The following is a 16,908-nucleotide window of genomic DNA, read 5'->3' on the forward strand; positions in this document are numbered from 1 at the left end:
GTATTGATATCCCGGTATTGTTGTCCCAGTATTGTTATCCCGGTATTGTTATCCTGGTGTTGTTTTCCCGCTATTGTTATCCCACTATTGTTATCGCAGTATTGTTATCCCGGTATTGCTATCCCGGTATAGATAACCTGGTCTAGTTATCCCGGTACAGTTATTCCTGCATTGTTATCCTGGTATTGTTATCCCTGTATTGTTATCCCGGTATAGTTATCCTTGTCTAGTTATCCCGGTATTGCTATCCTGGCATAGTTATCCTGGTATTGTTTTACCGGTATTATTATCTCAGTATTGTTATCCTGGCATAGTTATCCTGGTATAGTTATCCCGGTATTGTTATCCTGGTATTGTTATCCCTGTATTGTTATTCCGGTGTTGTTATCCCGGTAGTGTTATCCCGGTATTGTTATCCCCGTATTTTTACCCGGTATTGATATCCCGGTATTGTTGTCCCAGTATTGTTATCCCGGTATTGTTATCCTGGTGTTGTTTTCCCGCTATTGTTATCCCACTATTGTTATCGCAGTATTGTTATCCCGGTATTGTTATCCCTGTATTGTTTTTCCGGTGTTGTTATCCCAGTACTGTTATCCCGGTATTGTTATCCCGGTGTTGTTATCCCGGTGTTGTTATCCCGGGATTGTTGTCCCAGTATTGTTAACCCGGTATCGTTATCACGCTATTGCTAGCCTGGTATAGTTATCCCTGTATTATTTCGGTGTTGTTATCCCAGTATTGTTATCCCAGTATTGTTATCACGGTGTAGTTATCCTGGTATTGTTATCCTGGTATTGTTATTCCGGTATTGTTATCCCAGTATAGTTATCCCAGTATTGTTACCCCGGTATTGCTATCCCGGTATAGTTATCCGGGAATAGATAACCCGGTCTAGTTATCCCGGTACAGTTATTCCTGCATTGTTATCCTGGTATTGTTATCCCAGTATAGTTATCCTGGTCTAGTTATCCCGGTATTGCTATCCTGGCATAGTTATCCTGGTATTGTTATACCGGTATTATTATCCCAGTATTGTTATCCTGGCATAGTTATCCTGGTATAGTTATCCCGGTATTGTTCTCCCTGTATTGTTAATCCGGTGTTGTTATCCCGGTTTTGTTATCCCAGTATTGTTATCCCGTTATCATTATCCAAGTATTGTTATCCCTGTATTTTTATTCCGGTGTTGGTATCCCGGTATTGTTATCACGGTATTGTTATCCCAGTATTGTTGCCCGATATTGTTATCGCGGTATAGTCATCCCAGTATTGTGATCCTGGTATCGTTCCTCCGGTATTGTTATCCCGGTAGTGTTATCCCGGTATTGTTATTCCCGTATTTTTACCCGGTATTGATATCCCGGTATTGTTGTCCCAGTATTGTTATCCTGGTATTGTTATCCCGGTATTCTTATCCTGGTGTTGTTTTCCCAGTATTGTTATCCCAGTATTGTTATGCCGGTATTGTTATCCCAATGTTGTTATCCCGGTATTGTTATCCTGGTATTGTTATCCCAGTATTGTTATCCTGGTGTTGTTTTCCCAATATTGTTATCCCGCTATTGTTATCCCAGTATTGTTATCCTGGTATTGTTATCCTGGTATAGTCATCCCAGTATTGTTATCCCGGTGTTGTTATCCCGGTAATGTTATCTAGGTGTTGTTTTCCCAATAATGTTAACCCAATAATGTTAACCCGCTATTGTTATCCCAGTATTGTTATCCCGGTGTTGTTATCCCGGTATTGTTATCCCGATATTGTTATCCTGGTGTTGTGTTCCCAATAATGTTAACCCGCTATTGTTATCCCGGTAGTGTTTTCCCGGTATTGTTATTCCGGTGTTGTTATCCCGGTATTGTTATCCCAGTATTGTTAATCCGATATTGTTATCCCGCTATTGTTAGCCTGGTATAGTCATGCCTGTATTGTTATTCCGGTGTTGTTATCCCGGTATTGTTATCGCAGTACTGTTATCCTGGTACCATTATCCCTGTATTGTTATCCCTGTATTGTTATCCCGGTTTTGTTATCCCAGTATTGTTATCCCAGTATTGTTATCCCGGAATTGTTATCCTGGTATCGTTCCTCCGGTATTGTTATCCCGATAGTGTTATCCTGGTATTGTTATCCCCGTATTGTTATCCCCATATTGTTACCCGGTATTGATATCCCGGTATTGTTGCCCCAGTATTGTTATCCCGGTATTGTTCTCCCGGTAATATTCTCCTGGTATTGTTATCCCGGTATTGTTATCCTGGTGTTGTTTTCCCAATATTATTGTCCCGCTATTGTTATCCTGGTATTTATATCCCGGTGTTGTTATTCCGGTGTTGTTATCCCAGTATTGTTACCCGGTACTGTTATCCCGGTACTGTTATCCTGGTATTGTTATCCTGGTATAGTCATGCAAGTATTGTTATCCCGGTATTGTTATCCCAATGTTGTTATTGCGGTATTGTTCTCCCGGCATAGTTATCCCGATGTTGTTATCCCGGTAATGTTATCCTGGTGTTGTTTTCCAAATATTGTTATCCCGCTATTGTTATCCCAGTATTGGTATCCCGGTATTGTTATCCTGGTATAGTCATCCCAGTATTATTACCCCGGTGTTGTTATCCTTGTATAGTCATCCCAGTATTGTTAGCCAGGTATTGTTATCCCGGTGTTGTTATCCCGGTATTGTTATCCCAGTATAGTTATCACGATATTGTTCTCCCGTTATTGTTATCCTGGTATTGGTATCCCTGTATTGTTATTCCGGTGTTGTTATCCCAGTATTGCTTTCCAGGTATCATTATCCCAGTATTGTTATCACAGTATTGTTATCCCGGAACAGTTATCCCGGAACAGTTATCCCGGTATTGTTTTCCCGGTATTGTTTTCCCGGTATTGTTATCCCGGTATTGTTATCCCGGTACAGTTATCCCGATATTGATACCCCGGTATTGTTATCCCGGTATTGTTATCCTGGTGTTGTTTCCCTGGTGCTGTCTTCCCGGTATTGTTATCCCGTAATGGTTATCCCAGTATTGTTACCCCGGTATTGCTATCCCGGTATAGATAACCTGGTCTAGTTATCCCGGTACAGTTATTCCTGCATTGTTATCCTGGTATTGTTATCCCTGTATTGTTATCCCGGTATAGTTATCCTTGTCTAGTTATCCCGGTATTGCTATCCTGGCATAGTTATCCTGGTATTGTTTTACCGGTATTATTATCTCAGTATTGTTATCCTGGCATAGTTATCCTGGTATAGTTATCCCGGTATTGTTATCCTGGTATTGTTATCCTGGTATTGTTATCCCTGTATTGTTATTCCGGTGTTGTTATCCCGGTAGTGTTATCCCGGTATTGTTATCCCCGTATTTTTACCCGGTATTGATATCCCGGTATTGTTGTCCCAGTATTGTTATCCCGGTATTGTTATCCTGGTGTTGTTTTCCCGCTATTGTTATCCCACTATTGTTATCGCAGTATTGTTATCCCGGTATTGCTATCCCGGTATAGATAACCTGGTCTAGTTATCCCGGTACAGTTATTCCTGCATTGTTATCCTGGTATTGTTATCCCTGTATTGTTATCCCGGTATAGTTATCCTTGTCTAGTTATCCCGGTATTGCTATCCTGGCATAGTTATCCTGGTATTGTTTTACCGGTATTATTATCTCAGTATTGTTATCCTGGCATAGTTATCCTGGTATAGTTATCCCGGTATTGTTATCCTGGTATTGTTATCCCTGTATTGTTATTCCGGTGTTGTTATCCCGGTAGTGTTATCCCGGTATTGTTATCCCCGTATTTTTACCCGGTATTGATATCCCGGTATTGTTGTCCCAGTATTGTTATCCCGGTATTGTTATCCTGGTGTTGTTTTCCCGCTATTGTTATCCCACTATTGTTATCGCAGTATTGTTATCCCGGTATTGTTATCCCTGTATTGTTTTTCCGGTGTTGTTATCCCAGTACTGTTATCCCGGTATTGTTATCCCGGTATTGTTATCCCGGTACTGTTATCCCGGTATTGTTATCCCAGTATTGTTATCCCGGTATTGTTCGGGGAGAAAGTGAGGACTGCAGATGCTGGAGATCAGAGCTGAACATGTGTTGCTGGAAAAGCGCAGCAGGTCAGGCAGCATCCAAGGATCAGGAGAATCGACGTTTTGGGCATCATTCCTGAAGAAGGGCTGATGCCTGAAACATGGATTCTCCTGCTCCTTCGATGCTGCCTGACCTGCTGCGCTTTTCCAGCAACACATTTTCATCCCTATATTGTTATCCCGGTATTGTTCTCACGGTTTTGTTATCCCGATATTATTAACCCGGTATTGTTATCCTGGTGGTGTTATCCCGATTTTGTTATCCCGCTATTGTTATCCTAGTATTGTTATCCCGGTATTGTTATTCCAGTGTTGTTATACAGGTGTTGTTATCCCGGTTTTGTTTTCCCTGTATTGTTATCCCGATATTGTTATCCGGGTATTGATATCCCGGTATTGTTATCCCAATATTGTTATCCCGCTATTGTTATGCCAGTATTGTTATCCCTGTATCGTTACCTGATATTGTTATCCCGGTATTGTTATTCCGGTGTTGTTATCCCGGTTTTGTTTTCCCTGTATTGTTATCCCAGTATTGTTATCCCGGTATCGTTATCCCAGTATTGTTAAAATTCATCAAAATTACACACAATCTGCAGTTATGTTCATGCCCGAGTCGCATTGGAGACGGATCACATGGTGTCCATCAATGCTCTCTATACGTTTATGGAGAGGTGGGCATTACATGGGTGCAATGATTTAGTTCCACTCCCCTCCCTTCCCATTTCCCTTAATGCCCCACCTCCCACCCCCACCCTCATCCCTACCCCCTCCACCCTCATCCCTACCACCTCCACCCTCATCCCTGTCCCCTCCACCCACATCCCGAACCCCCTTCCACCCCTTCCCTCAGTCTCTCTCTTTGCCTCTCTCACTGTCTCTCCCTCTCTCCCTGCCTCCTCTCTCTCTCTCCCTCTTCCTCTCCCTCTCTGCCTCCCTCCTCTCTCTCTCTCCCTGCCTCCTCTGTCTCTCTCTGCCTCTTCACTCTCTCACTCGCTCCCTCTCTGCCTCTCCCTCACTCCCTTCCTCCTCCCTGTCTCTGTCACATGACTTCTCTGAACCAACTCGATATCTACTTCCCTTAAATAATGTTGTCACCACAATATTTTTAAAATGTTTTGAGAAACAGTTGCACAGGAAACGTGCCCCAGAACCTGAGACCTTTCAGCATCAGGGCTGGCTGCTGCTTTTCTGAATTTTGTGGCTTTTTAAGGGCGGCACGGTGGCACAGTGGTTAGCACTGCTGCCTCACAGCACCAGAGACCCGGGTTCAGTTCCCGCCTCAGGCGACTGACTGTGTGGAGTTTGCACGTTCTCCCCGTGTCTGCGTGGGTTTCCTCCGGGTGCTCCGGTTTCCTCCCACAGTCCAAAGATGTGCAGGTCAGGTGAATTGGCCATGCTAAATTGCCCGTAGTGTTAGGTAAGGGGTCGATGTCGATGTAGATGTAGGAGTATGGGTGGGTTGCGCTTCAGCGGGGCGGTGTGGACTTGTTGGGCCGAAGGGCCTGTTTCCACACTGTAAGTAATCTAATCGAATCTAAAAGCTAACCCTTCTTTCCCAAGCCTCCCTGGATTGACTACTGATCCTCCTCAGCTCTTCCATTGGAGGTGCTCAGTATGGGATCCATCCCAAATCCTGGATTGTTCAATGGAGAGGGAGGGAGTCTGTGTGAAACCAGGAGGATTTGTTATGGGGCAGTGACAAACCTGGTCTGGTCCAGGGGGATTCCCAACTTCTGAAACTCCATCTCAGGTCCTTGGGAAGGAGGGTTTGCAATGAGAGGGAACACAGTTTGATGAGGGGCTCCAGTAGGATCAGCCGACCTCGAACCTGATCCTTGAGAGAGCATGGTAGCTCAGTGGTTAGCACTGCTGCCTCACAGTGCCAGGGACCCAGGTTCAATCCCAGCCTCGGGCAACTGTCTGTGGGGAGTTTGCACATTCTCTCTGGGTGCTCCAGTTTCCTCCCACAGTCCAAAGATGTGGTTATGGTTAGGGTGAATTGGTCATGTTAAATTGCCCGTAGTGTTAGGTGCATTAGTTAGGGGAATGGGATTGGATGGGTTACTCTTCGGAGAGTCGGTGTGGACTTGTTGGGCCAAAGGGCCTGTTTCCACACTGTAGGGATTCTATGATGATTCTCCACATGGATAATGTGGTATGGAATGATCCAACAGACGTTTCTAAGCTGTACATTGAGATCACATCTGGAGCACAGTCAGCAGTTCTCATCCCTTTGTTGAAGGATATATATTATTTATCAGAGGCAGCTCAGAGAAGGTTCACTGGGATGATCCCTGGGATGGAGGTTAAACACATTGGAACCATATCAGATTCTGAAGGGGCTTGAACAGGGTCAATGCTGAGAGGATGGTTCCCCTTGTGGGAGAGTCTAGGAGCAGACGGCACAGTCTCAGAATAAAGGGGCATCAATTTCAGACTGAGATGGGGAGGGGCTCCTTCTCTCAGAGGGTTGTGGATCTTTGGAACTCCTTACCACAGAGAGCTGTGTTTCTTTTAAATTAATTCATGGGACATGGGTGTCGCTGGCTGGGCCCGGTATTTATTGCCCTGTCCCTAGTTGCCCTCCTTGAGACAGTGGGGTTGAATTGCCCTCTTGAACGGCTGCTAGACCCACAATGCCTTTTAGGAGCTAATTCTAGGATTTTGATTCCGTGGCAGGGAAGGAACAGCAATGTATGTCCAACTCTGCAGCAGCTAGCACGTCTGGCCAATTACTCCCCAGGTCATGGCCCTGGCTAATTACCCCAGAATTAATACTCCTGGCTTGTTACTCCACAATTAATACTCCTGGCTAGTTACTCTTCAGTTAATGCCCTTGGCTAGTTACTCTTCAGTTAATACTCTTGACTCAATACTCCACAATTACTACTCCTGGTCAATTACTCCCAGGTTAATGCCCCTGCCCAATTACCCCACTTTGAATACTCCTGGTTAGCCCTAGTTCCAAACTTCCAGCTCAGTAACTGTCCCCATGACTTGTCCGGACTTGTCCGACATGCCTATCTCCTTTTCCACCTATCCACTCCTCCCTCTCCTCCCTGACCTATCACCTTCATCTCCTCCCTCACTCGCCCATTGTACTCTATGCTACTCTCTCCCCACCCCCACCCTCCTCTAGCTTATCTCTCCACGCGTCAGGCTCACTGTCTTTATTCCTGATGAAGGGCTTTTGCCCGAAACGTCGATTTCGCTGCTCGTTGGATGCTGCCTGAACTGCTGTGCTCTTCCAGCACCACTAATCCAGAATCTGGTTTCCAGCGTCTGCAGTCATTGTTTTTACCTCGTTACTCCCCAGTTAATGCCCCTGCCCAATTACCCCACAGTGAATACTCCTGGTTTGTTACTCTTCAGTTAATGCTCCTGGCTAATTACTTTACAGCTCATGCTCCAGTTTCAATCCTGATCATTGATGGGTATATTTTGTGAAACAGTGAGGTGAGATTGAAGTAGCGTTCTGTGACAGTCTTCCAGACTATTCTTGTTTGTAAATACTGTGTCTGAGCTCAACGGACCATCCCTTTAAACAGGCCCAATGCTGCTTTCTGGATCTGATCTCTCGATTTGTTTCTGTTCCAGGTGGAAAATTTCCTGTGCTCACTCAGACACCGATACTGAATGTCACAGTGAGTCAAACTGCCCAGTTACACTGCTCTATGCAGGATATCAATTTGGGGGTGACTGATGTGCACTGGTACCGACGCAGTCTGACAGGTTATCAATGGATTGTGACACACCGTGCGGATGGAAATGTGCTCGTGAATAAAGGTTTTCAGGGCCATTTTAATTCGACCAAAAATAACACCGGTCTTATTGCTACACTAACAATCACAAACATTCAGCCTGAAGATGTGACTGTGTATTACTGTACAGTGTGGTCCAATGTGTACGGGACTGGGACCCAGCTGAATATCATCAGTAAGTATGTTTTATCACTTAGTGCGTGTGTGTGTAGAGGGGAGTAGGGGATGGATAATGTGGAGGTGGGGTCTGGGTTACGGAGGGGATGAAGGGGGTCAGTCTGTGGGGTAGAGAGTGTGGAGGTGAGGGGGTGTGTGGGGGAGTGGAGTGGTGAGGGGGTGTGTGGGGGAGTGGAGGAGTGGTGAGGGGGTGTGAGGGTGTGGGGAAGTGGTGTGGTGATGTGGGGAAGTGGTGAGGGGGTGTGAGGGTGTGGGGTATGGTGCAGGGGTGTGGTGGTGTGGGGGAGTGGTGAGGGGGTTTGGGGGTATGGGGGAGTGGTGAGGGGGGTATGAGTGTGTGGGTGAGTGGTGAGGGGGTGTGAGGGTGTGGGCGAGTGGTGAGAGGGTGTGGGAGTGTGGGGGATTGGTGAGGGGGTGTGGGGGAGTGGTGTGGGAGTGTGGGGGTGTGGGCGGGTGGTGAGGGTGTGTGGGAATGTGGGGGAGTGGTAGGTGGGTGTGGGGGAGTGCTGAGGAGGTATGGGGGAGTAGTGAGAAGGTGTGGGGGAGTGGTGAGGGGGTATGGGGGAGTGGTGAGGGGGTGTGAGGGAGTGGGAGTATGGTGCAGGGTGTGGTGGTGTGGTGGAGTGGTGAGGGGGTGTGGTGTATGGGGGAGTGGTGAGGGGGTGGGGGGAGTGGTGACGGGGTGTGAAGGTGTGGGGGAGTGGTGAGGGAGTGTGGGGGAGTGGTGAGGGGGTGTGAAGGTGTGGGGGAGTGGTGAGGGAGTGTGGGGGAGTGGTGAGGGGGTGTGAAGGTGTGGGGGAGTGGTGAGGGAGTGTGGGGGAGTGGTGAGGGGGTGTGAAGGTGTGGGGGAGTGGTGAGGGAGTGTGGGGGAGTGGTGAGGGAGTGTGGGGGAGTGGTGAAGGGGTGTGGGGGAGTGGTGAGGGGGTGTGGGGTATGGGGGAGTGGTGAGGGGGTGTGGGGTATGGGGGAGTGGTGAGGGGGTGTGGGGTATGGGGGAGTGGTGAGGGGGTGTGGGGAAGTGGTGAGGGGGTGTGGGGGAGTGGTGAGGGGGTGTGGGGGAGTGGTGAGGGGGTGTGGGGGAGTGGTGAGGGGGTGTGAAGGTGTGGGGGAGTGGTGAGGGAGTGTGGGGTATGGGGGAGTGGTGAGGGGGTGTGGGGTATGGGGGAGTGGTGAGGGGGTGTGGGGGAGTGGTGAGGGGGTGTGAAGGTGTGGGGGAGTGGTGAGGGAGTGTGGGGTATGGGGGAGTGGTGAGGGGGTGTGGGGTATGGGGGAGTGGTGAGGGGGTGTGGGGTATGGGGGAGTGGTGAGGGGGTGTGGGGTATGGGGGAGTGGTGAGGGGGTGTGGGGTATGGGGGAGTGGTGAGGGGGTGTGGGGAAGTGGTGAGGGGGTGTGGGGGAGTGGTGAGGGGGTGTGGGGGAGTGGTGAGGGGGTGTGGGGGAGTGGTGAGGGGGTGTGAAGGTGTGGGGGAGTGGTGAGGGAGTGTGGGGTATGGGGGAGTGGTGAGGGGGTGTGGGGTATGGGGGAGTGGTGAGGGGGTGTGGGGTATGGGGGGAGTGGTGAGGGGGTGTGGGGTATGGGGGAGTGGTGAGGGGGTGTGGGGTATGGGGGAGTGGTGAGGGGGTGTGGGGAAGTGGTGAGAGGGTGGGGGGAGTGGTGAGGGGGTGTGGGGAAGTGGTGAGGGGGTGTGGGGGAGTGGTGAGGGGGTGTGGGGGTATGGCGGAGTGGTGAGGGGGTGTGGGGTAGGGGGGAGTGGTGAGGGGGTGTGGGGGTATGGGGGAGTGGTGAGGGGGTGTCAGGTGTAGGGGTCAGCAGGGAGAGGTGGGGAGAGTGTGCTGTCTGTGCCCAGCCATTGTAACACTGTCACAGGCCAGAGCAGGCAGTGTCCTGTCTCTCTCCAGGGAGCCCTGCAGCACCTCAGGTGCCTCCTGGAATTGGGACCATTCAGTTGTGAGCTCCAACAGGAACAGGCTGAAGGTCTGCAGCAAGTCACACCTCCTCCTCCCTCAGGAATCGATGACACAGTCTCCATCACCACCAAGAGCCAGCTCCCCATGGCCTTCCCAATACCAGTGTGCTGCAATCCGGCAGTGACAATGCCCATGTAGCTCAGTATACACACACACACACAGACACAGACACACAGACACAGACACACACACACAGACAGACAGACACACAGACAGACACACAGACACACACACACACACAGACACACACACAGACAGACACACAGACACACACACAGACAGACACACAGACACAGACACAGACACACACACACACAGACACACACACACACACACACACACACAGAGACAGACACAGACACACACACAGACAGACACACACACAGACACACACACACAGACACAGACACACAGACACACACACAGACACACACAGACAGACACACACACAGACACAGACACACACACAGACACAGACACACACACACACACACACACACACAGACACACACCCCCTAATGTGTGTCCCATTCTCTTGTATGCACCAGCTGCCTGAGGCTAAATGCAATCCTGTAACTTGTTTTAAAAGCTCTGTTCTGATAAGAATGTGGTCAGTGCCTTTGTTTTCCCTGTGATTCACACCATGCAATGTGTGTGTCTGTGGCTGAGCCAACTTTTATTGCCTGTCCCGAGTTGTTCTTGAGGAGCATAGAATCCCTGCAGTGTGGAAACAGGCCATTCGGTGCATCAAGGCCGTACTAACCTGCTGAAGGATCTCCCACCCAGACCCACCCATCAGTCTTATCTCTGTAACCCTGTATTTCCCATGGCTGTACATCCCTGGACACTGTGGTGTGATTTCCCACGGTCAATCTATCTGACCCACACCTTTTTGGCCTGTGGGAGGAAACCCACGCAGACACAGGGAGAATGAACAAACTCCACATAAGCAGTCACATGAGGGCGGAATCGAACCTGGGTCCCTGGTGCTGCAAGGCAGCAGTGCTAACCACTGAGCCACTGGAGGTGGGGGTGAGCTACCTTCTTGACCCGCTGCAGCCCATGTGCTGAAGGTAGACCCACAATGTCCCGTAGGGAGGAAATTCCAGGATATCTGACCCAGACACAGTGAAGGAACAGCGATATATTTCCAAGTCAGGATGGGGAAGGGCTCGGAGGGGAACTTGTTTTAAACTAATTTACCAGCTGAATAGTTCTCAGGAATTTGAAATTGCACACCCTGCTCACTAAGGTCAACTTTATTTTGGAGTCACAGAGTTATAGAGATCAAGGACACAGAAGAAAAGCCCTTCGGCCCATCCAGTCCATGTCAGTGAAGAATAACCACCTCAGTGTTCTAATCCCATTGCCCAGCTCTTGGCCCACAGCCTGGTGTGTCTCTCCATCACCAGTGCACATCTAAATACCTCTTCCATCTGCTGCCTCCACTCCCACCACCTTCTGGGGGAAACAGATTTTCCTCACATCCCTCTAAACCCTCTGCCCCTTCCCTTAAATTCCACCCCTCACTGATCCCTCCATCAAGAGAGACATCCCTTCCTGTCTACACTATCTATACCCCACATCATTTCATATATCTCATTCACGTCCCACTCAATCCTCTGTCATCTAAGGCAAACAACCCCAGTCTCTCCAATCTCTGTCCATCACTCCAGCCCAGGCAATGTCCTGGTAAATCTCCCTCTGCCCCCTCCCCAGTGCTATCACATCTCTCTGAGAATTTTTTCGCCAGTTTGAGAGCTGATGGATTTGGGTGCAGTGCGGTTTTACACTCCCACCTCACCTCATCCCTCTTCTGGGTGGAATGATGTTAATGAGTAATATTGGTCAGGCTATAAGGCAGGACTTAATCTACGCCCTGATCCACTCTGATGGATTTATTCCTGATCCATTCCGATCGACTTATTCCTGATTCACTCCGATGGGATTTATCCCTGACCCATCCGGCACCCCAATGCCCTTCCCAATGCCAACGTGCTGCAATCCAGCAGCAACAAGGTACACTGTAGCTCGGTATATATACACACACACATACACACACACACCACACACACACACACATACACAGACACACAGTCACACTCACATACACACACATACACACATACACACACACACACACATACACTCACACTCACACATTCACATACACACACTCACATACACACACTCACACGCACACACATACACACATACACACATACACACACACACATACACTCACACGCACACGCGCACACACACATACACACACATACACTCACACATATATACACACACATACGCACACACACACACATACACACACACATATACACACATACATATGCACACACATATACACACACACACATACACTCACACACACACGCACACACATACACCCACACATATACACACACACACACACTCACACATATATACACACACATACGCACACACACACATACGCACACACATATACATACTCACACACACACACATATACACACACACACACACATACACACACACACTCATACACACTCACAGACACACACACACACATATACACACTCACAGACACACACACACACTCATACACACACTCTGATGGGATTTATCCCTGACTCACTCCGATGGGTTTATTTATGATTGACTCCGATGGATTTATCCCTGATCCATCCTGATGGATTTATCCCTGATCCAACCTGATGGATTTATCCCTGATCCACCCGATGGATTTATCCCTGATCCACCCGATGGATTTATCCCTGATCCATCCTGATGGATATACCGTTGCTCTGTCAGGGAAGCTCCCCTGGATTTTGTTGTTGATATCCTAACAGTTTCATGACCCTGTGAGGGTTCTGACCCAAACACTCCGGCTTTTCTGCTAATCTACTGTGATTTAAGGATCTTGCACAATGCTCCCAAGAACTTTTATTCTCAGTTTTTTTAACAAGTTGAAGTATTGAAGCTGCATTCTGCCTTTAAATTCCAGCTCCTCGCTGATGTTCTTCATCAGCATGTTACAGTAATGTCAAGGCTACAGCTTTTTACCGTCTGTGTTATTCACTGACTAAAATGGGAAAAGAAACGCAATGGTGATACCAAGGGGGGGCGGGATGATGGATTATATATTCAATGGTGATACCAAGGGGGGGCGGGATGATGGATTATATATTCAATGGTGATACCAAGGGGGGGCGGGATGATGGATTATATATTCAATGGTGATACCAAGGAGGGGCGGGATGATGGATTATATATTCAATGGTGATACCAAGGGGGGGCGGGATGATGGATTATATATTCAATGGTGATACCAAGGAGGGGCGGGATGATGGATTATATATTCAATGGTGATACCAAGGAGGGGCGGGATGATGGATTATATATTCAATGGTGATACCAAGGGGGGGGCGGGATGATGGATTATATATTCAATGGTGATACCAAGGAGGGGCGGGATGATGGATTATATATTCAATGGTGATACCAAGGAGGGGCGGGATGATGGATTATATATTCAATGGTGATACCAAGGGGGGGCGGGATGATGGATTATATATTCAATGGTGATACCAAGGAGGGGCGGGATGATGGATTATATATTCAATGGTGATACCAAGGGGGGGCGGGATGATGGATTATATATTCAATGGTGATACCAAGGGGGGGCGGGATGATGGATTATATATTCAATGGTGATACCAAGGGGGGGGCGGGATGATGGATTATATATTCAATGGTGATACCAAGGAGGGGCGGGATGATGGATTATATATTCAATGGTGATACCAAGGAGGGGCGGGATGATGGATTATATATTCAATGGTGATACCAAGGAGGGGCGGGATGATGGATTATATATTCAATGGTGATACCAAGGAGGGGCGGGATGATGGATTATATATTCAATGGTGATACCAAGGAGGGGCGGGATGATGGATTATATATTCAATGGTGATACCAAGGGGGGGCGGGATGATGGATTATATATTCAATAGTGATACCAAGGAGGGGCGGGATGATGGATTATATATTCAATGGTGATACCAAGGAGGGGCGGGATGATGGATTATATATTCACTGGTGATACCAAGGGGGGGCGGGATGATGGATTATATATTCAATGGTGATACCAAGGAGGGGCGGGATGATGGATTATATATTCAATGGTGATACCAAGGGGGGGGCGGGATGATGGATTATATATTCAATGGTGATACCAAGGAGGGGCGGGATGATGGATTATATATTCAATGGTGATACCAAGGGGGGGGCGGGATGATGGATTATATATTCAATGGTGATACCAAGGAGGGGCGGGATGATGGATTATATATTCAATGGTGATACCAAGGAGGGGCGGGATGATGGATTATATATTCAATGGTGATACCAAGGAGGGGCGGGATGATGGATTATATATTCAATGGTGATACCAAGGATGGGCGGGATGATGGATTATATATTCAATGGTGATACCAAGGAGGGGCGGGATGATGGATTATATATTCAATGGTGATACCAAGGAGGGGCGGGATGATGGATTATATATTCAATGGTGATACCAAGGAGGGGCGGGATGATGGATTATATATTCAATGGTGATACCAAGGAGGGGCGGGATGATGGATTATATATTCAATGGTGATACCAAGGAGGGGCGGGATGATGGATTATATATTCACTGGTGATACCAAGGCGGGGGCGGGATGATGGATTATATATTCAATGGTGATACCAAGGAGGGGCGGGATGATGGATTATATATTCAATGGTGATACCAAGGGGGGGGCGGGATGATGGATTATATATTCAATGGTGATACCAAGGGGGGGCGGGATGATGGATTATATATTCAATGGTGATACCAAGGGGGGGGCGGGATGATGGATTATATATTCACTGGTGATACCAAGGCGGGGGCGGGATGATGGATTATATATTCAATGGTGATACCAAGGAGGGGCGGGATGATGGATTATATATTCAATGGTGATACCAAGGAGGGGCGGGATGATGGATTATATATTCAATGGTGATACCAAGGAGGGGCGGGATGATGGATTATATATTCAATGGTGATACCAAGGGGGGGCGGGATGATGGATTATATATTCAATGGTGATACCAAGGAGGGGCGGGATGATGGATTATATATTCAATGGTGATACCAAGGAGGGGCGGGATGATGGATTATATATTCAATGGTGATACCAAGGAGGGGCGGGATGATGGATTATATATTCAATGGTGATACCAAGGAGGGGCGGGATGATGGATTATATATTCAATGGTGATACCAAGGGGGGCGGGATGATGGATTATATATTCAATGGTGATACCAAGGAGGGGCGGGATGATGGATTATATATTCAATGGTGATACCAAGGGGGGGCGGGATGATGGATTATATATTCAATGGTGATACCAAGGGGGGGCGGGATGATGGATTATATATTCAATGGTGATACCAAGGAGGGGCGGGATGATGGATTATATATTCAATGGTGATACCAAGGAGGGGCGGGATGATGGATTATATATTCAATGGTGATACCAAGGAGGGGCGGGATGATGGATTATATATTCAATGGTGATACCAAGGAGGGGCGGGATGATGGATTATATATTCAATGGTGATACCAAGGAGGGGCGGGATGATGGATTATATATTCAATGGTGATACCAAGGAGGGGCGGGATGATGGATTATATATTCAATGGTGATACCAAGGGGGGGCGGGATGATGGATTATATATTCAATGGTGATACCAAGGAGGGGCGGGATGATGGATTATATATTCAATGGTGATACCAAGGAGGGGCGGGATGATGGATTATATATTCAATGGTGATACCAAGGAGGGGCGGGATGATGGATTATATATTCAATGGTGATACCAAGGAGGGGCGGGATGATGGATTATATATTCAATGGTGATACCAAGGAGGGGCGGGATGATGGATTATATATTCAATGGTGATACCAAGGAGGGGCGGGATGATGGATTATATATTCAATGGTGATACCAAGGAGGGGCGGGATGATGGATTATATATTCAATGGTGATACCAAGGAGGGGCGGGATGATGGATTATATATTCAATGGTGATACCAAGGAGGGGCGGGATGATGGATTATATATTCAATGGTGATACCAAGGAGGGGCGGGATGATGGATTATATATTCAATGGTGATACCAAGGAGGGGGCGGGATGATGGATTATATATTCAATGGTGATACCAAGGAGGGGCGGGATGATGGATTATATATTCAATGGTGATACCAAGGAGGGGCGGGATGATGGATTATATATTCAATGGTGATACCAAGGGGGGGCGGGATGATGGATTATATATTCAATGGTGATACCAAGGAGGGGCGGGATGATGGATTATATATTCAATGGTGATACCAAGGAGGGGCGGGATGATGGATTATATATTCAATGGTGATACCAAGGGAGGGCGGGATGATGGATTATATATTCAATGGTGATACCAAGGAGGGGCGGGATGATGGATTATATATTCAATGGTGATACCAAGGAGGGGCGGGATGATGGATTATATATTCAATGGTGATACCAAGGAGGGGCGGGATGATGGATTATATATTCAATGGTGATACCAAGGAGGGGCGGGATGATGGATTATATATTCAATGGTGATACCAAGGGGGGGGCGGGATGATGGATTATATATTCAATGGTGATACCAAGGAGGGGCGGGATGATGGATTATATATTCAATGGTGATACCAAGGAGGGGGCGGGATGATGGATTATATATTCAATGGTGATACCAGGGGAGGGCGGGATGATGGATTATATATTCAATGGTGATACCAAGGAGGGGCGGGATGATGGATTATATATCAA

General features: G+C 47.7%; 1 protein-coding gene across 1 annotated transcript in view; it reads left to right on the plus strand.

Annotated features, from left to right (window-relative positions):
* Positions 1–16,908, plus strand: part of LOC140482677 (kin of IRRE-like protein 3) — a 111,206-nt gene that overhangs the window by 76,226 nt on the left and 18,072 nt on the right. Inside the window, exon 3 of the mRNA XM_072580188.1 lies at positions 7,702–8,040. Within this exon, the coding sequence (XP_072436289.1) occupies positions 7,702–8,040 (339 nt within the window). The remainder of the gene's footprint in view (positions 1–7,701; positions 8,041–16,908) is intronic.

The sequence above is a fragment of the Chiloscyllium punctatum genome, chromosome 11, assembly GCF_047496795.1.
Source record: "Chiloscyllium punctatum isolate Juve2018m chromosome 11, sChiPun1.3, whole genome shotgun sequence".
NCBI lineage: Eukaryota > Metazoa > Chordata > Chondrichthyes > Orectolobiformes > Hemiscylliidae > Chiloscyllium > Chiloscyllium punctatum.